The sequence below is a fragment of the Homalodisca vitripennis genome, chromosome 1, assembly GCF_021130785.1.
Source record: "Homalodisca vitripennis isolate AUS2020 chromosome 1, UT_GWSS_2.1, whole genome shotgun sequence".
Lineage (NCBI taxonomy): Eukaryota > Metazoa > Arthropoda > Insecta > Hemiptera > Cicadellidae > Homalodisca > Homalodisca vitripennis.
Genome location: NC_060207.1, coordinates 80,663,947 through 80,686,104, shown reverse-complemented (window position 1 = coordinate 80,686,104; position 22,158 = coordinate 80,663,947). Strand labels below are relative to the sequence as shown.

The 22,158-nt window shown below is 33.7% G+C and overlaps 1 protein-coding gene across 1 annotated transcript in view; it reads left to right on the top strand.

Annotated features, from left to right (window-relative positions):
• LOC124367727 (dynein axonemal heavy chain 2) overlaps nucleotides 1-22,158 on the top strand; it is a 184,276-nt gene that overhangs the window by 124,689 nt on the left and 37,429 nt on the right. Inside the window, exons 64-72 of the mRNA XM_046824842.1 lie at nucleotides 3,048-3,178; nucleotides 5,608-5,804; nucleotides 7,564-7,728; nucleotides 8,175-8,341; nucleotides 9,343-9,514; nucleotides 10,046-10,258; nucleotides 17,598-17,813; nucleotides 18,931-19,081; nucleotides 20,254-20,403. Coding sequence (XP_046680798.1) covers nucleotides 3,048-3,178; nucleotides 5,608-5,804; nucleotides 7,564-7,728; nucleotides 8,175-8,341; nucleotides 9,343-9,514; nucleotides 10,046-10,258; nucleotides 17,598-17,813; nucleotides 18,931-19,081; nucleotides 20,254-20,403 — 1,562 coding nt within the window. The remainder of the gene's footprint in view (nucleotides 1-3,047; nucleotides 3,179-5,607; nucleotides 5,805-7,563; nucleotides 7,729-8,174; nucleotides 8,342-9,342; nucleotides 9,515-10,045; nucleotides 10,259-17,597; nucleotides 17,814-18,930; nucleotides 19,082-20,253; nucleotides 20,404-22,158) is intronic.

The window sequence follows — 22,158 nt, the reverse complement described above, 5'->3', positions numbered from 1 at the left end:
TCCGCAACCACCCTGGGGGTGGTTGCCACCCCTTCTCGGGGGTGAATTTATTTTTTTTTCAAAATAACCTCGAATATCGATATAATGCCTAATTTTAAGCAAAAAATCATCTATAATGTTTTTCGAAAAATCCAATATTTTTTCAAGTTATTGGCAATTGAAAATGCGCAATTTTTTCACGTTTTTCATCGGTTTTTTCCAAATATCTCCAAAAATATACGTTTTAATTATCGAAAATTGTATAAAGGACACAATTGTAGCAGGTAAAAAACAATGAACCATTTGGTTTTTTATAAAGTACTCTAAGTGCAATATTAAGCTAGATATTAAAAATCAAAGCAGTTTTTTATTTTGTCTGAAATTTAATCGATGTGGTGAATGCCATCTAGCGGCGAGCAGATGGATTTTAGACATTCTAATAAAAAAGATTTTTATAGTGCTTGAAATAAGCTTTAAAAATGAGTACTATTAAAAGTCTTTTGCACGTAAAATAAGTGAGCTGTATTGCAAATAAGAAGAGCATCTAATGTTTTTTCTTTTAAATCAACGGGTTTCATAAGTGCCATTTCCACCAAAATTCAAATTAATCGTATTCCGCCTAGAATCAACTTTATAATGAAGAGTTTGATAGATTGTATCAGTTTTTCTGCTTCAGGACACATATTTTTCAAAAAAGTCACGATTAAAAAAAAAATTCAAATTAAAGAAAAACACCTTTTTTCATAATATCTCAGAAATGACGACATATACGTATAAAAGTGAAGGGATAAAAAATGTAGGTATATTTCTGACAAACAATTTGGATTTTTTTATTTTTCTTTCAAACAAAAATTGACGGATATATGATTGTTTAAAGAGCGCGTGGCAGCGCAATCGCAGTCTCTCTAAGCCCTTTAAAACCCTTCACCGTTTGAGAAAAAAGGTTTTTTTACTATATATTGCAATAAAGGATGTTGTAGCTCTCTTAATTACCTTTAAAATGGTTTTTTATAAATTGTGATAGCATGAAAATTGAAGGAGTTATGGTCAAAAAACTTATCATATTTTTTCTGCTTAGTAACTGAAAATTTTCGGACTGTGAATATTTGGAGCAATGTGAAAGTACGCAGTTATAATAGAGATCCAAAACTATTGTAATGTGTATATATATACATAATATGGCTCATATATTTTTGAAACGTAGGCATGAATACATACCAACGTTCCTATATGTATATATAACACATTTGAGTGAATTTTATATAATTTGTAACTATTTTATTTAATAAATGGCAATTTTTTACTCTAAATTAAATTATTTTTAAATATGTAATCATATATATTTACTGTTTTAATTTAGGGGTAGTTTTAAGGGTAGAAAAGCTTAAGAATATGATAATCATTTTCGAGAGTGTGGAAATATTTAAATCCTTTTCATTTTATCAAAAACAATTTTTTTAACAATTTTTTATCAAGAGGTAGATTTCAAGGGTTTGAAGGGGGGGTTAAAAATTTGATAATTATTATAGAGAATATAAAATATTACTTACTCTATACTTACATCTTTTTATGTCATACCAAAGTATTTTTTGTGATTTTTTTCAATTTAGGGGTTGTTGCAAGGGTTGTAAGATTTTCAAGGGGTTGAAAATGATTTTAATATGAGGTAAATTGTGTTAGAAAACACTTTACAATTTCACCACTTACTATTAAACATGTTTTCTAGCGATAAAATGGCTCATTGTCGATTTTTCCATTAAGGGGTTGTTTACACCCCTCAAAAATAATAGGCGGAGTTCAGATCATTTTCACTTTTGAAGTCAAGGGTAAGATGAGCCTAATTCCAAAATTTCATGCAAAATCGGTTCACAGTAAAAAAATTCTGAGGTAAGCCCGTATTTTCGCTTCAATGACTGCACTATTTTACCAGTGAACTCATTGGCAAATAACACAGAAAACGTCCCCGGATCCCCCGATTTCGGACCCCCCCGAACGAAATTTCTGGCTACGCCACTGATTGTAATTTAGATTGTTATTATAAGAAGGCAGTACTCATCAGCTCAATGTAAAGCAGAGTAAGTACAACTAATTACTGAGTTATACAGTGGTACTGTGCCATAGGTTCTAGTCTTATGAGCGGGAGAGAAAAACTTTGGATTTTTCAAACAACAAAATATACATTTTTATTATTTACTATTTTATCTGCCATTCTTTTTATTTTATCTTTTTTTAAAGGCACTTCAGTAAAAAGGATCTTCAATTACAATTGTACTATTACAAGTGAAATTCTCTATAAATACATATTTTATACTTATAAATATGAATGGACATTTGTTATGTGTCTACCCACAGTTTTGTTGAAAATTGTGTGAAAATGTTATTCAAATTTGTGTTATTTTTGTTGCATATAATGACAAATAGGTACAGTACATCTATTTATTGTCTGATAGCAAAATATAGGTTCTAATGGGCTTAGTAATAATAATAACTACAAGTTTTATCTCTAGTATATTTGAGATAAAAAAAACTAACCATTGTGGAAAACAAATTTCATAATGTGTGCTATATTTTAATAGTTTGTACTAATCTAGATTCTAAAACGATTTCCTATTGATTGTACTGGGGTTTGTTGAACCTGGTATCTGAAGCTAAGTATTATCATTTCCATTTCGAGTGGTAATCTGTACAACAAATATAGGAATCTCACGATTTCCTATTGATTGTACTGGGGTTTGTTGAACCTGGTATCTGAAGCTAAGTATTATCATTTCCATTTCGAGTGGTAACCTGTACAACAAATATAGGAATCTCAATTTATTCTAATACACACTGGATCTCTAATTTCTAGATCTAATATTTTAGATCTGAACTCCCTATAAAATGCTGGATGCCTAATCATTTTAAGCTGTAACCATCCTGCCACAGCCATAAGCACATAGTTAAAATAGCCTAAAAATTTAATAAATTTGCTGACATTCAAACCTCCCTCAATTGTTTTCTTGTTTGTCTATAGAGTTTGTTCAAAAATACAACATAACATTTTAAATAACCACTTATTTATTTCACAGAATATTGGCTAAAAAGCGGATGGAAGTTGCAAGTGCAGCAAATAAGCTGAGGAACGGGCTTTTTAAAATAGATGAGACCAAAATCAAAGTTCAAGAGATGTCAGTAGAATTAGAGAAGGCTACTGTCCAAGGTTTGAACATGTCATAGAATTTTACACTCAGTAGTAATTTGCCTTTCGTTCCCCAAGTAATAATTGCACACTTTTAGTCCGCGTCTAGAATAGCCTTATTATTGTCACTGTTTAGAATTTAGAATTGTGTTTATTGCTCCCAATATTCTTGTTGTATAAATGTTAGTGAAGGAAACAGGATTTTTCCAGACATTTGCCATTGTTCAGTGAAACAAGAAATCAGTAACACTACGTTTCGAGATCTGCAATCTGATCTCTTCTTCAGGTAAAGAACTGACCTAATGCTAGGTTAACCTAATTAGGCTAGTTCTTTACCAGATACGTTTCACTGAACGATGGCAAATGTCTGGAAAAATCCTGTTTCCTTCACAATCCTTCCATTGTCAAAAATAACCTTCAAACAAAGAAGTAAATGTTAGTGTTGTGCCAGCTCATCCTGTTACCTGTTATTAGCATGACTAGTGCCCATATATTAATGCCATGCTTTAAAATGTAATGTAATGTTGAATATTCTCTACTGTAAAAATACAATATTAACAAAGTTTAAAAATATTATTTGTTGCATTTATTCTCATCATGTTGTAATTTTGTATGATTAATGTGTAACATTGAATTTAACTATCAGAAAATCTTTATTCATTTTATATAGTATTGCGGAATTAATATTTCTAGATAAAACAGTGCAATTCTTTATAAGTTTTTATACTGTAGGTTCTAATATATTTCTATTTTTGGTTGATAATAATTTGTTTCCACTTTTTTGTTTAGTTAATAAAAATAGCCATTAGTATAAAAAGAAATAAACTTATAGATCTTGTTTGTAACTCAATCACTCAATTAACAAACTGGTTTCTTCACAATATTGAACTCAAATTAAACTTTTGGGTTTGTTCATAGTTTTATCCTAAATGGACAATGTGCAGGGTGTTTAACTTAAAAGAGGCCCCATTGCTCATTAGGTTGTACAAAATAATCTTTTTTAAGAAATGCATATATTTGTGTGAAACGGGGTGGATACCATTTCTAATGTTGGTATGACTGGAGCTGGAGTGGGAATAACTGTTTATTCCACACATATTGCAATTGAACTAATGAAGGTCAAGCATTGTTGTTTGAACAAATTGAAGTTAAGTATCATATTAGTGCATTGTTGTTTTTTAAAATGCATTTAACTATTAATTGAAGAACGTGTATTTGCGATTGAATCTTATTTAGTAACAAAATCTCCTGCTGTATGTCGGCAATGATTCATGGACAAATTTGAAAAAGAAGCACCAGTTAAAAGTGTAATACAGAAGTTAGTTAAACAGTTTCATGACACAGGTTTAGTGTTAGACAAGCGTTGTGACAGACAGTGGTCAGTTTTAACTCTGCAGGTCGTTCAGGATATTAGAGCATCAGTTATGAGGTATCCACATAAATCTTTGCAAAGACTAAGCCGGGAAAAAAGCATTTCATTAGGTTCAGCCCACACTGCTGTGAGAAGAATACTGAAATGTTATCCAGACCAAATGTAGGTTTTCCTTGAACTGAAGAGTGCTGATGTCAAAAGGGTTCACTACTGCCAATGGTCGAGGCACTCATTAGAGGCAACACTGACATTTTAGATCAAGTGTTCTTTACTGATGAAGCTAGATTCCATCTTGGACTTCATGTTAATAGCCAAAACTACCGGACCTGGGGTACTAACAACCACACATTTTCATCAAAACTCCACTACACCCAAAAAAATAGGCATATGGTGTGTGGTTTAAAGGCGAAGAATAGGAACTTTGTTTTTTTTTAAACAACCGTGAATGTTGGCTGTCTACCAAGGCATTATCCAACAGTTCATAATCTTATTGCAAGAGGATGAGAGTTACTGTTAGCTGCAACAGGATGGTGCCACTTGCCTAACAGCTAGCTCTAGTATGGAGATACTGCAGGATTTTTTTTAATAGAAGAATACTTTCAACAGAATTTTGGCCACCATGATCTCCCTAATCTGTCAATTCTTGACTTCTTTTTGTGGGGCTACTTAAAAGAAATTGTTTACAGGAGCAATCCTCATATCCTATAGGAATTGAAGACAAATATTACCAATACAATTAATGAGATAGACAGAGTACACCTAAGAATCGTGGCCAGGAACATGGTGAAATGTGTTGACAAGTGTATATAAATGGATGGATGGCATTTTCAAAATCTGTTGTAATTCAGTACAATGTAAGTGTTGGTAAATAAATAAATTGTTATTTACACAGATTTGGGGCTTCTTTTAAGTTGAACACCCTGTATATTGTGTTGCCAGTAAGTGCACACAGTATCTAGTCCCTTTTCAACAACATTCATTGAAATCTTAAAGTTAATTAATTGCATAATTTGGCTTTGTAATGAGTATTCAATTGAAGAGGATTAATTTTGTTGAGTAAATGAGCTGCTTGTGACAGTGAATCAAATGAACCAAGAGTGTGACGAGTTTCTGGCAAAGATTGCAATACAGAAGAGGGAGACAGATGAGCAGCAGAAGACTGTGGCTGCCAACACTATCCTCATTAAGGAGGAAGAGGCTGAGTGTCTCAAGATCAAGGACAGTGCAGAGGCCGACCTACAGGAGGCCATGCCTGCCCTAGAGGAGGCTATGCAGGTCTAGTAATTTGTTTTGTTACCTTAAATATTTAATTTTTCAGTATATTTTAGTAAGTAACGTTTTTGCATTGCTATCCACATGTCTTGCACTCATACAAACTAATCTACCTAACAGACCCAGAAGGGTTCATATCTGTTTAGAACTAAACTGAGTACGGCTAAAATTGATGTTGCCATTTACATCTTGGCAACCCTGATCAACAACACATGTCTTCAATGTCAATATTCTAGAGAGGGTAATAACTAAGTCAGTAGTTCTACTTCATTGTGGAAAGATGACAGTTGATGTGGGTGGAGCTCCTTTTGTAGTAAATGTTACACGCAAGACCAAACTGTACTGTAGCCTGTGGTCAATCTAAGAAGGTGTGGCCACCTGTTCTGTGACCTCTGGAAGTTTGTCGACTAGGTTAAATAAGTTGGAATACCAAAGTGTCAGGGGAGTTGCACTTAACTGAATTAGAAGTTTTCGGAGGGGTCACTGTTAGGTAGCAGAGGTTAATCACAATAGCACTAGCTCTATTCAAACGTATGAATCTCCTCAATCAGAAGCAGGTGTCCCTCAATAGTCTGTTTTAGGCCCAGTATTGTTCTTCATTTAATTAATTATTTGTCCAAGCAACTAAACTATGTTAACAAATGAATTCCTTTTGCTAATGACACCATAAGTCTAATTAAGTCACAAAGCAGATTTTACCAAACTCAAAAATTACTTGAAAACATGAATTGAATATTTAGTTACCTTAAAAAGACTATAACAAATTTGCTTGAAAAAAAATATACACTAATATGACAATTTTAATCTCAATTTACCAGAAAATTAGGAACTATCTCATTTAAATTGCTTGTGCCCTGTTTAATTATTTCCAGTATTTAAGATTCTTATCTATTGACAAACATTGTAACATTGTGATATGTTCTTTCATGTTGAATGTGTTTTAAACCTGAGACAGCCTACCGACTTGTTACTTGTAACAACTTTATCCTCCTCTTCTTTCTAGCTGGCAATTAGCTACATCAAGAAGTAACCCACAAACTACTCTGACGGTGGTATGTTCTATGAAATAATGCCAAGAGGTATCTTCATTCTTGTTATAATTGCTTCTATAAGTTGCTTAGAAGCTTGAAGTTCATGGAGGTTTCAATTTTAATGGCTTAAAAGACAAATAGTACATCAACCAGAACTAATCATAGTTGTTTGTTATGTTCTGAACCAATGCTGAATGCTGAGCTAATGGTTGCAATGGATTTTTTAATCAGTGTTCAAATTATAGCAGGTTTAAATCCTTTATTGAGTGTACCACATTTCATCAATATGTAAATCTTGTACTTGACCAACTCTCCATCTTATTCTGTTTGATAAGATTATTGCACAAGCCCACTAGCACAACTTAAAGACCCGGACAGAATCAGGCTAAGTAGACAACCACTCCTTTGTAAAAAAATTTTAAAAATTGTTGATTTCCAAATCTTGCCATGTTTATCCAACATCTTTGTTGAATTTGAAACTTTTAATTTTTGATTGAAAAACTACATATAAATTTTCATTGCTATGTGAATGTCAATACAGGAAAAAATGTATAAAATACTAAAATTGTAGTGAAGCTGAAAAACTGTATTTCAAAGGTATGTTAACAATCGTTAATTTCATGTTAGATAGTCTGACCAATTATTAATTTGTTAAAAATAACAATGTTTATTACAAATGATAATTCTAAATTCAAGTTCCACATAGTTTATATAATATGATAACATTTCAGGCTCTGGACGCTCTCAACAAGAAGGACATCACTGAGGTTCGCTCATATGGACGACCTCCAGGCAAGGTGGAGCTGGTAATGGAGGCTGTCATGATACTCAAGCAAGTTGAGCCTACTTGGGCAGAAGCCAAAAGACAGTTGGGTGATGTGAACTTCCTAAACCAGGTAGCAGACAATTCTCTCACTGATACTGTGAAATTCCATATTTAGTCATGGTTTTTGTTGATAATAACAAAGGCCATTCGTGATGGATTTTATTTAAGTCATTAACAGTCAGCCACCTACACTTTTTTGTTTACGTGACAATAAAAAATTACAGTAAAGCGTAACATTTAATTTTGTTAATTCATATATATAAGTGTTATTTGTTCAATTTACTTTGTTTACAATATTTGGTGTTTTTTACACAAGAGATTAAATTGCAGATCTCAAAATTTTGTGTTTCTGTTTCCTTTTTTAAAATTTTGTTTCCGTTACTCAGCACATGAAAACTTCTTTAACTACACTGTTATCTTAACCTTACTCTAAATCTTTACTATTTACACACCAAATAGTTTAGTATTTAAAAACATCTGTTCTTCCCATTTTAACTTATTTGTTATTTCTAAAAGCTGAGGGATTTCGACAAGGACCATATCTCAGAAAAGACTTTAAAGAAGATTGCTGCATACACTTCCCATGAAGACTTCAAGCCTGACATCGTGGGAACTGTATCGAACGCTGCTAAATCTCTGTGTCAGTGGGTCCTGGCCATAGAGAAATACGCAAAAATTTACAAGTGGGTTTATATTCTTATAAGGATTGATAATATTTTTATTTATGAAAGATTTCACTGTGTTCAAGAAATAGATTGTTTTGACTACTAATGTTTGGTTTGCATTTGTAGGTTTTATTATCATCTTCATCTAAGTGTAATAACATCATATAATTGTGACAATTAAGAATGTCTTGAAATGTTTGTAAAATAGGATTTTTGTTTGATTTTTACTTAGAGCAATAATAAGACTAATCATCAGATATTTTGATTAAGAATTTTGGCAGTTGATAAGAAATATAATTATATCAGGGAATAAAGTTATAAGTTTTAGACTACGGTATATATTAGATAACTTGGGATGCTGAAAGGCTTGGAACATCAACCCAAGGATTAATTTTTGTTCTCATATAGCAAAAATGAGAAGAACTATTTTCATTCCTTCCACAAGCGGAATAATAGCTTCTCAGTATTGTAGCAAGGTATACTTCTTCCTTAATTTTAATTTCAAGGAGTCCTTTTATTGTAGACATTTACATAATCATAAATGATATGTCCATCAAGCTTGGTTTCCTGATTGATGAAACAACACAGGGAATTAACATTAAAATAGATCCCACCAAGTGTCCCAGAATCCATTACAGCTGGTCATGATCCAAGGGCTGAGAGTGTTAAAATAAACTTAGTTGGGTCATTACATTTTTGTTGCTTGAAAGAAAGTTCTTGATATCATTTTCTGACGTCTATCCTTTTATTCTTCTTATAATTGCAATCCTTTTAGTATTTAAAAGGATTATCCTCTTAAATACAATAAATGATAATTATTTAACAATTTAACGATTTGGGCCGTAGAGTTACACTCTGAAACCATGTATCAGAGTGTAACAATACGGTACTTATTAGTAGTCGTGGTATAGTTGATAACATGATAAAGAAGAAGAAAGTTTATGGAAGTAGCTTTGAACTTGCTGTACTGATATTGTATTAGTATTAAGTGTTCATGTATTGTTGGATTTATTGTATAGGATCGTAGCTCCCAAGAAAGCTCGGCTGGATGAGGCCATGGCCTCTTTAAAAGCCAAACAGGACAGCCTGGCAGCTGCTCAAGCGAAGGTGGCAGAACTACAAGCCATCCTGGACAAGCTTAAGGCTGACTTTGACGAGAAACTGGCCATGAAGGAAGAGCTCAGGCAGAAGGTGAATATATTTGACTGAACCTAAATTTCCTCATTACATAAAATATAACTTTTTACAAAAATCAGGAGTATCAGGGCCAATATCATAGTTGATATTTTCAAAAGGTAAATTTCTTAAATGCTTTATCTCAAGATTGATTTGTCTGTTAAATATCCATTAATTGTCTAAATTCGTTATATGAATTTTTAAACAAAAGGCTTCCTAAAAGGGTAAGACATGTAAATTTTAATCATCATCAAACATTTATATTTACTGTAATACCAGAGCTGTTTCGAAATTAAAGAGTGTCTGTGCATCAGTCAAGTATCATCAAAGTATCATCTCAGTTGCAGATACTTTACCACTGTGAATCCGTGTTAAACAATTAGCCACTGTTCCTGCCTTAATTTAGTTCATGTTAAATCAAATTTGTTTCAGCACCAGTAACATAATTTTTGAGGTGCGACTGCTGCAGGGTTAAAAATTAAACTGATAAGCTGAAAGAACAGACTGGAGCACATCTTATGTGATATCTGGTAATGTTGATAATAGGCAGAGCTGCTGGCGCTGAAGCTGGAGCGGGCCGGGCAACTAGTTGATGGACTGTCTGGGGAAAGGTCTCGTTGGGAGCAGACCGTAGCGAACCTGGACCAACAGTTTGACTTCCTACCTGGAGACTGTCTGCTGGGTACTGCTTACATCTCGTACATGGGACCATTTGTGTCTGTGTACCGTGATCAGCTGCTCAAAGTCTGGTCAGAGTCGGTAAGTCAACACCTCTCCTAGATGACAACTCAGTTATATGTATTCTTCTTTTCGCTAATACTCATCCTAAAAGAATTCCAATAACTTTTTTGATGCTGGGAGGCCTGGTGGGTGTGTGGTCTCAGGTGTCGGGCATTACATCTGGGTTATTAATAGCGTAGATGCCCAATTCATAAAATACTGATTAGTTCAGTTATATGACCTTTATCAGAGTGACAGTTACTGATTTATTTTTCCCATTACAGCACTTAATTTTTAACTCTCCCTTTTTCACTCAATTTGTAACTTCATCACATGCCACAGCGTTCCGAGACCATATGTACAAGTGAGTGATCATAGATATAAAAAAAACCATTGAAATCAATGGAAACACATCTTGTTGGGTTATAAAACCATGGTTTGTAAAGGAATTTTTTTCTTTGAAAAGTCATGGATAAAATCTCAGCTCATAAATTATAGCTATAAAATTATAATAACTATGTTATAATAGTATACGAATTTGCCCAATTACAATCTTTGAGTAATTATTTTACTGATCTAATGAAATCATTTTAATCTTCATTTTAAAATTATATACATTTGTAATTGAATGATTTGTTTCATCATGATGATAAAAATGTATTGTTACAGCTGAGCAGATAATCAGATATATTGGATTAGTCCAAAAGGCAGCAATATGATAACAATATGCTGAAAATATGTCATCCTGAATAATAAATAATTGTTATATTTACCTGATCATCGGTTTCCAAAACTGATAATGCTCTATATAATGTAAATTTTATGTATTGATTTTTTCTTGACAGACCAAATCCCAATGAAAATATTTTACTATATTTAGTATAGTATTTATACAGTGTGAGTTAAAAATATAGATACACTCTGTTTAGTTTTTGATGGATAAAGATGGAGGGATGGAACTCGGGACACCTTTCTAGAATGTAGAAGTGAACTTTTTAGTTATTGTTACAACTTGCCTATTTCCCCAAAATGGGATTTGGGGGAAGGGGCTTCTCAGCATTTTGAAATGTAAAGAACCATTAAGTGACACCTGATCTGAAAGGTCTTGATTTGTGAATATTAAAATCTTAATTACTTTATGTATAAATTTAGATTTTTTAGATAGTTTGTTATGTATCCATCGATCTCTTTGTTGCTCACCATTGATTTGTCTATTGCATGTATATATTTGCTTACAGACAGTAAAAGTTTCTGATTTCTAAGGTCATTAATGCACTGGTTTTGTTTTATGGTCAACTAGAGGAAGATCTGGCAATCTTGGTTACCACTTGATACTTCCTCTTCTGCCTATCCAGTGATTTGCAAAAATATTGTTTAAATACTCGCAGACATGCAGGCCATAGTGTGGAGGGACATTATAGTTTTTGTGGCCACTCGATATTTCCTCTTCTGCCTATCCAGTGATTTGCAAAAATATTGTTTAAATACTCGCAGACATGCAGGCCATAGTGTGGAGGAGCTCCATCTTGCTGGAACAAAACTTCATTACAGCTGAATAAACCAGATTTTGTAACATTTCCTGTTATACCTATTATATACATGGTACAAGTGTCATTAAATAAATTCCTTACTTCATTGTAAGATCCAGTGGTTAATTTCAGTGGGAACGCAAGGGAACGGCGTTCCCTTACCTCCCAAGAGTGCCGGAACGCAAGGGAACGCTTTTAAAACTACGAGTACAAGTTTTAGTTAAAAAAATTGTAGGTAGGATCAATATTATGCTATGCTTTGTTTGCGAGTGACTCGTAAGCAGATAGTAAGCGCCCGTACAAGCAGTTGTGAGCTGTGCTGTGATGAGTCTTGCACGGAATCAGGCAGGAGGAAGGTGACGGGCGAGTCATCCTAGTTCGCGAGCATGCGCGGCTGCGCCTCTCAATAACAAAGCAATACCCACCAACCCACCCCACCCCCCTTCCTTTCCCCCTCCATTCCTTCACCGCGCCACCCGCCCCAGTGATCACAAGTGTGTTGACTAGTTGACTTGACCTTGGTGTGTTTCGCGTTTAAGTTACAAGTTGCATCGCATCCCATCACGCTTAAGTTCGTTTTTGAGGTGCAGGTCGTTGATTGTGTTCGTGTTTTATGCTTATTAGTGCTGGTGCAGCTAAATAGTTTCCTAATTGACTATGACTACCAGAAAAATTGTTGATTTCTTTAAACCTAACCCTAAGAAACAAAAAAGGTTAATGCGAATAATGAGGACTGCAGTTCGGAAGCATTGACTACAACTTCAATTGTTGATCAAGATAAAAAAGAAGACGCAATCGGGATCAATGAGGATAATTGCGATTACCATTCCCCTTCGACTTCCTCGTCGGTCAAAATAGTATCCAGGTTGGTGGGTTTGGGATCTGATGCAGACGAAGCTAAGGTTAGTAATGAAAATAATGATTTTGTTAATAGGGGTGAACAGCCAGTTTGTTGGTCTGAAGAACAAATTGTTGAATTTAAAGCTAAAAATCCATGGTTAATTGTGAACAGAGAGAACTAGGTTGCAACGTTTGCCGTAGTGTGAGTACTCTAGGTGCAGAGAAAACGAAGGGCCTAAAGATTAGCGAAGAGTGGGTTTTAGGAACTGTTACCGTTATGGAAACAATAAAAAAAGACCAGCAATCCTCTCTTAGGAAAAAGATATTTTTACAACCGTGGGTCTCGAGCTCATTCTTTAGCTGAAAAAATACTCATTGAAGCTAAGAAAAGATACAATGAAAAAAAGCCGTTGCTTCTATGCATAAAGAGCAGCAGATTGTAACTGAGCGCATTTTCCGCACGGCTTATAAGCAAGCTAAACTAATAGGCCATTTTTTGAGTTTGAAACTGAAATTGATCTTCAAATAATGAATGGCTTAGATATGGGGCGAATCCTACATTCAAATGTTGCTTGCTCCAATATAATTCATCATATTTCTGATGAAATGAAATCAGACTTGATAAATGGCCTAATCAAGTCAGACTCTAAATTTTCCCTGCTTTTGGATGAAGCCACTTCAGTTTCAAACAAAAATGCTTTGGTGGTTTATATCAGAACTGTTCTAAAGGGAATGCAAAACCCTATGACAGTGTTCTTAACACTTTTTGAGCTAAATAGCACAACATCAGCTGGTATATTACAAGAACTTTTAAATCAGTTTACAAGCATTAGGTCTAAGCTTTGAATTCATGAAAGACCATATGATTGCTCTAACTTGTGATGGTGCTTCAGTGCTACTAGGCAAGAAATCTGGCCTTGCTATACAGCTTACTGAAACGTTTCCCCAACTTGTTCATTTGGCATTGTTTGAACCATCGTTTAGAGCTTGCCGTGCACGATTCCATAGAAGAAGTAGCTGGAATCAATCATTTTAAGATATTCATGGATAAAATTAGAAACATGTTTAGTTGTTCACCCGAAAAACAGCAGGGAGTTGGCAGAAGTTGCTAAAGGACTAGAGGAGCAAATGTTGAAAATCGGCCGTGTTTTAGATACTCGTTGGGTAGCCTCCAGCTTAATGGCGGTGAAAGCAGTTTGGACAGATTTTAAAGCTTTGTACAATCATTTCATTGAAGCATCTGAAGACAAACAAAAAGGGACTCGAAGCAATGGTTCAACTTACAAAGGGCTTTGTAGTACATTATCTTCTACAACTTTTGTACACAAACCTGGCATTGATGTTCGATGCTCTAGAAGAGTTATCGGATTTTGTCCTTACAGCTTCAAAAATCAAGCCTCAACCTTATCCAAGCCCACAGTGATGTAACACTGTTAATCAAAGTGTTTGAAAACCAAGTTGAAAACATGGGTAGACGTTCAGTGGAAGCTAAAAATTGCTATTGACGATTTGATGTTTCAAGATGTTAAACCTTTGTGTAAGATCCAAGATACCCAGTATTCCAGAAAAACAGTTCTATCGGAGCCTCACTAACAACTTGACTTCAAGGTTGCTATCATCATCTTCAAATGCGGCTGAACACTACACCAAAATCATGAATGACATCAAAGTGATCCACCCCATGTATTGGCCAAAAGACTTATCCATCACCTACGGAGAATGTGAGATCCAGCGAATCTGCGATAGATTTAAGATTAGCAGCTCTCAGGATATAATTAGAGACTTCAGACACTTCAAGCAGGGACTGAAGCCTATGTTAAGTGGAGAGAAACCTACTATTCTAGAGCAACCGCCGTCGTTTAAGAAACTGATTTCCATCATAAATAGTATATTGCAGTGTCTAGTGCTGAATGTGAACGTGGGTTTTCTGCAATGAATCTAATTATGTCACCTCTTAGATCTTCACTCTACATTAGCACTGTTTGCGATTTATTGCGGATCAGGCTCCTAGGACCTCCTGTGGCTAGATACAATCCCGAGCGACACGTCAAAACCTGGCTGGTGAAGGGACACCATTCTGCACTTTGACACCAAGTCAAAACAACGAGGGCAGAAAAACTTACCATGAAGACAGCATTGCATTTGTGGGAAACTTTTTTCCTAAATCTGTTTTTTAAATATCTTTTAGAATTTCAGAACATTTAAGTTTTTCATTAAAATAACTAGCCTATCCGAACTTTTAGTTGTGTTCTGAACTCAAGTTTCTGAGTTCTTTTTTGTACTTACAGTTAGTTTTGTGTATTGTTGTTTTGTTTCTTTTGTAGTTTTTCACTTTAAAATATTAACAAACAACTAAAAACTAAGTTTTACCAACATCTTGGCATTGCCTTACAATATTATACTACAAATCCGTACATATTTGTTATAATAACTAATAAGCAAATAAAATAATCAACCTTAACTTTTTAAAACTACACTAAATTTAAAAAAAATGAAACCGTGTTACTCCACTCTTTGTGTCATTTATTTTGAGTGTAATTAAACGCTTCCTTTTCCTTTCCAAGAAGTTGGTTTATTTTGAATGTATTAATATTGTTTTGTACCCATAAGGTATGCAATTTTTTTGTAAAATATGCAAACTTGTAAAAAAGCTGTTATATTAACAAAACATCCATTTACATATTAATATGTATTATTATTACTACTGTAATGTGTATAAATAAAACTGTGAATAAGGCTCAATTTGTTTTTTATTTTACCATTCATTAAAAAATTAATATTGGCGAGCTTCATTGATTCAAACAAAATGGTCAATGAAATCAAACCAAATATTTCTGGGAAATTTAAAGTAGGCAACAAGGTGTTAATGGAGTAGAGTAGAGTAGAGAGTAAACTCAATAATTTAAATTCATGTTTTTATTTTTCTTACATCCTAATCAAGCACCTTAAAGAAAATAAACAGCATTAAAATATCACTTGGTATTTTATAAAAATGAATGTATTATTATGTCTGGGTGGCCTAAAAAACAAAGGTTTACAGTTATAAATTTTTCAAAAGTTTTCCTGGGTGAGGGCCCCCCTCCTTCCTGGGGTGTATTCCATACCCACCGGTCTGAGCTTCCCGCTTTAAGAGTTCCCACACCTAAAATTTTAGAAATTAAGCACTGGTAAGATCTTACCCAGTCTCCATAGCCTCGCATCATCAGGATCATAATACGCTCTTGTTCACTTAAGTACTCCATTTCAACATTAAAAAATCACAAAAAAAGTCTTAACTGTATTAATTCCAACCAGAAACTGAATATGATACTGGACCTCCTCAAAACTGATAAGATAAGGGAGGCCTGCCCTGCAGCAGGTGATGACCGCAAAACAGGTTTGAATTTGTAAGTGAAGTGTTTGTCTATTGAAGTTATTTACCTTCTGAATGTGAATGTTGATGTTTTGCCTCAATTAATTTTTAATTAATTTCAATGAGCAGGCCATTTTGTACAGGGTTTAGATAGAAAGCTCTAGTATCCACTGTTCTTCTTCTTTTATCAAGTCCTTTCAAATGAGGTGTCACCTAATAGGTCTTTACATTTAAACATTTTGAGCCGCCCCCCCCCCCCCAAATCCTATTTTGGAGAAATGGGCAAAGTTGTAACAGTGACTAATAAGTTCACTTTTATGTTCTAGGAAGGTGTCCCGAGTTCCATCCCTCCGACTTTAACCATCAAAAATTAAACAGAGTGTATCCATACTTTTAGCACACACTGTATATTAAAAACACCTATATTTGAATCAAGTATAAAGGGTAGAAAAGAATTAAAAATTTATGGTATTGTTCAACGTGATATTGGAATCAATTTAACCCTTTCAGGGCCAGGACCAAATATGAGATGTTACAAAATTTTTTCACATATCATATCCCCTTGTGACTAGTCAAAAGTGCCAGGCTAAAATTGGCGATTTTGCAGTCTCTTAGATTAAAATTTATAACTTTTCATAAAAATTAGAGAATGACCTAAAAGTTGCACTAAATTACTCGTATGGATATATACTATAAAAAAAAAAATATATAGATGTAGTTTTAAGTAATTTAAAATTTAAAAAAATAATGTTTTAATAGATTACATAAAATTTTTTTTTTTTTATTTTTTTTTTAAATAACTAAAAAAGGAAAAATAATTTTACTGTAGGAAGCTATTTTATTATATTGTACATTTAGAAAGGAACAACCATAGAACATTTTGTGTTATTTCTCTCATAAATAAATTTTTTTATGACACATTTTGTAAAAATATGCATAATTGTACTTCGCAACAAGTGATAAAGCAACTGACTCTTACACTGCAAGAAACTTAAAATAAATATTCACATTATGGTAAACAGATGATTGTAGGATCCATAAACAGTTTCAATTCAGTTAAAAACACTATTTACCAAGAAATATTTACACAATTTTATTTGTAATTTATTTACACTTTTTCTATTTACAAATATGCTACTTACAATTTCACTCCCGTGAGATCGCAAATTGTCAGTCATTGTAACTACTACACACAATAGCTAAGCACGTAACTACTAACACTACTAATATTTACAACCACAAAATAAAATAATGAAGAAGAATCCAGCATACAATAGTACGATTACACTAAAGCATAAAGAATTAACAGCAATAGATCGAGTCAGCTGATAATGTCACGTGACAATTATTACGAAATAAAAATGCATGACCTCCAAAATAAAATAATATTCATATTAATTATCTACAAATATACCAGGGAATAAAAAAAACATAAAACTTTAATCATTTGACGTCGTATTTATTTAAGAAAACGACGAATATGAAGGCGACTATATATTGCCGCCTGGCGCTTTTCGCGTATGTCACCGACGGCAATATATTGCCGCCTGGCCCGGAATTGTTAAATCACTAGAAATAATACATTAGTCTTTAATTCATTCTGTTAGTTTTCAAAACTTTTTCACTCGCACTTATTTTGAATTTAATTGTTCAATAGATAAAAGCGACAGAGGTACCATTTTCACCAGGGTTCAGCGTAGTGGAGTTTCTATGTGACCCGACAACAATCCGTGAGTGGAACATCCAAGGGCTGCCTACAGACAGCTTCAGCACGGAGAACGGTATCATCATCACACGAGGCACACGGTGGCCACTCATCATAGATCCACAGTGTCAAGCGTGGAAGTGGATCCGCAACATGGAGGGGCCCAAGGTCAAGTTTCTTGTCTGAGATTCTTGTAAAATAACAAAGAAGTTGTGACCATCCTAGGATACACATCTCCTCACATACTGAAATCTCTCTTTCTTTATTCCCTAATTACAAAGCCACATTAATGTAAGCAAATTATAGAGTGTAAATTGTGATGCAAGTACTTTAAGGATAAACTCAAAGGTGAAATGAGGTGAAGGTGAAGAGTTGAGGTGATGAGACTTGACGATGATATCTGTTTAAAAATTTGTATATAACAACAAAAGTTGCTGTATCTGAGATGGCTAGAAGGTACACAGGATTCTCGCAAAGTATGAACATTTTTGACAGCCAATAACATCAGACCAATACCTGTGGTTTGAAGGTTACATTAAACTCTACGTACTTTAGTTTTTCATAATTATTTGTTATGGGTAATCTGAAGCTGTAATATAGAGGTCATTGTCATATTTTTCAGGTTAGACTCATTATTATTTGTTACGATTTGAAAATGCCAGCTCCAAACTGGAATCGAAACTCAAGTCTTACTTACCACTGGCAGCTTTCTAATCTCTTAATTATTAATTAATCACCATTTTTAAGTATCAGCTGATTCTGATCGTGACTGGACTTCACAAAATATTTTATCTTGTATAAAACATTATTTTAAACAGTACAAACAATAGTTATAAATACCACTGATGTTGAAATAAAAAAAGCCATGAAAATAAAGAATAAACCAAATTTATTACTATTCTTAACTTTTTAGGCAGAAAAGCAAAATATTGATAGTGGATTATTTTTTTGCAAATGCACCTAAACAACTAATTTAATTTAAAAAGTAAAATTAATTTCAAGTTACAAATTTTCTGTGTGGGCAGTGGAAATGTATGTGTCTATACTTATGGCTCTATAAATAATGAATGTTCATTGATATTAACAGCTTATGCGTATAATGAAGAGGAAATATTTAATAGTATACCCTCCAATGTAAACTATATCAATCCAATAAAAATAGGACAATTACAAATGTTTACGAAAATTACAAGTATTTTCTCAAGATTTTTCCCATGCATTTTGAAATCTCTTAGAAAAATAAGAAGTAACATGTCTGGTTTATATTTGTATTGGATGGGTACAGGATCTGCAAGTGGTGGACTTTGGTACCCATCATTACATGAAGGTGGTGGAGCTAGCACTGAGAGCAGGCTGGCCCGTGCTACTGCAGAACGTCATGGAGGTCTTGGATCCCTCCATCATGCCAATACTAAACAAGGCTATTGTACAACAGGGTTAGTCAAAATATCATAGTATTATTAAGAAAATACTTTCAAACTTTATAGTCTTAAAATATAACGTGTGATCCAAATTGTATGCACACTGAAGGGATCTTGGAAACTGTAAGAGATATACAACAAAGAATAAATGGACAACATTGTGTGTAATAACAAGACTAACAAAGCAATGTGGTTAATTTGTTGCATCGTTGAGTCCTTTATTATTTATTTGATGAAAACCATAAGGAAAGTATAACATATACAGTATTTTTGAAATCGGTAAAAAAACTACTTTCTTTTCACTAAGTAAAACATGGGTAGTTGCATTTAAAAAATCAAACCCTATACCCTTTGTTTGCTGTTCTTAAAAATGTTTCATTTATGCAGATCTCACGTAAAGAATGTTTCAATATAGGTACTAATAAGGTAACTGTAACAGTTTGAAGATTTTAACCAAAAATGTTTTTTTGAGCGCAGTGAGTGAACGACACAACCAATAATTATCTTAACCATTACAATTATCTATAACACACAACTTTGTCCATTTAATCTTTGATGTATCTCTTACAGTTTCCAAGATCCCTTCAGTTTCCATAAAATTAGGAACACACGGTATATTATATTTGAAGGCTAGAGGTACAATGAATGTCCTCCATACTTTGGTATTTTTAAGTAGTATTTTTCAGTTCTTCTGTACCTATTGCTACAAATCTTTATTTATTGTTTACTTTATCTTTACTAATGTTTTCTTGATATATCAGCTTGGCTTGTCAGTTAAAAAAAAATGATACAAAAAAAAAACATTGAGCCCTAGTGTTTTCAAATATCAACAAATACTTGTATTTTATTTTATACAGATTTTTGATATCGAGTATGCTCTCACTAAAAAATGTTTAGTAAGCAGTATCATTTTTATGTCAAAGTCTAAACTGTACAAAATTTTAAGTGCTGGCTCTTGTATTGATTTAAAATGAATTTGATTAATTCCTAAGGTACCAATTATGAATAATCATAATTTCCACTATACAAAAGCTTAAAAATCTTAGCCACTCTTAAATTTAATAAAACAATATTTTCCTCATGCAGACAAATTATAAACGATTTTACTTACAAGAGTTATGCCATATTTCATGTGCTTGTAATGTATTTGATAATTGTAAATTAAATTGAATTTTTATTTGTTGTAGATGGCGAGTGGTACATGAAGCTGACAGACCGATACGTTCCATACAACCACAATTTCCGTTTCTTTATCACAACAAAGCTTAACAATCCACATTATCCACCGGAAATTTCCACAAAAACAACACTTGTGAACTTTGCCATCAAGGAGGAAGGTAAGTTTTATTAATACTCCATCTCTTATTCTCTTACTTACATTAAAACATAAAACCAATATTTAACACTTTTATTATTTTGTGAGGCCTTTCGATATCAAGGATATCGAAAGGCCTCACAAAATAATAAAAGTGTTAAATGTTGGTTTTATGTTTTAATGTAAGTAAGTTATCAGTACCAATATAAGCTCCATCTACAACATTTCTTATTCTCTTGTTTTAAGTATGTGCTAGAAGTTAAAATGGGGCATTTCAATCCAATGGCATTCATTAAGGTATAGTTAATTCCTACTTCTTCATTCTGGACAATTACTTTCCATACATGGTTAATTTTATGTACATATAAAATAAAAAATAAGGTCTTTATTATGAAGCGGTTTTCAGCAAGCATGCTGATTTACAAAATAACTCAGGTTAAAAATTTACAAAATCCGATCTAATGGTAATACAAATAGGTAGTCAGATACTTATAAACATTTCTCTTGCATGCATCACTAGATATTTGCTCATCTGTTACGTTAGAGGTAATGTATTTTATATTTACTACCTAATATATGAAAATTGCTCTCTTTCACACTTGTGGCGAACGTGAGGCAACTACAATTCATGGTCCTCTATCTATCTAGTGGTGTGAGATCTAATCTGAGACCAGGTCTTCAGTCTCTTCCTTGGATTCAGGCCTGCCACTAGCCAGGACTCTGTAGGTGACACATGTATCAGCATTAGACAGCAGACCCAACAAGCACCATGTCTCCGAAACGTGGTCAAACTTCCTCAGCCCACAAACAAACCTGATGCACATGTTTATTACTCTCTGCAACCTTTTCACATCCCCTTAGATGCAATATTTCCATAAATAGGGAGACAGTACTCAATCACAGAGAGTACCATGGACTGGACAAGACGAAGCCTAGTCTCCCTGAGAAACATGCATATGTGTTTGTACATCATTCTTAGACGACCAAGTGCTCGTTGAAAAACAGCAATCACATGATTATAAATGTGAGGTGACCACCAAATAAAAGTCCCAACAGTCCTGAGGCCTCACATTCCTTTAATATCACATCACCGAGTACCACCTCAGCTAAAGGCTGTGACCCTGAGACTCAAGAGGAATTGTACATTTTTCTTTATTTTCCCACGGTTTTCAGACCACTCGTGTACAGTATTCAATTCATCAATTAGAATGAACACAGCTGTGTCAGCTCTTCCAACTTCGTACGAAACACTTAGTCATCAGCATATGAATAAAGGGAACTATTTTGTACGTCTGTGCCATGGTGACAGCAAATAAGGTGAAAAGAATGAGCCTAAGACAACTTCCCTGTGGAACACCAATAACCTTGCTTAAATACAATGAGAAGTCTGTCCCAATTTTTACCCTTATTTTTCCTATTCACCAAATAGGAATGTAACTAAGAAACCACTTCAGGTCAAAAGTTATAAAAATTCATAACTGCTAACAATATCTCGCGGTGTATAGAATCGAACGCATGCAAACAAAGTCCAGCATCACCAGAACAGAAAATATTCTTCCTACTCTTGCCTTGAGCAAGTATCTCAAAGAAGGAAAAGTGCAGTTGTGTTATAGTCCTATAAACCCAGACTGCAGTACTGGAAGAATGCTCTCTGGTTCCAAAAATCTCACCATCTGGGAAACAAATAACCTTTTCATAACCTTTGATAGTGCAAGCAAGAAGGAAATTAGACAGATCAGAATTAAAGTTCATTCCTACAGCTGCAACTTTCATAACA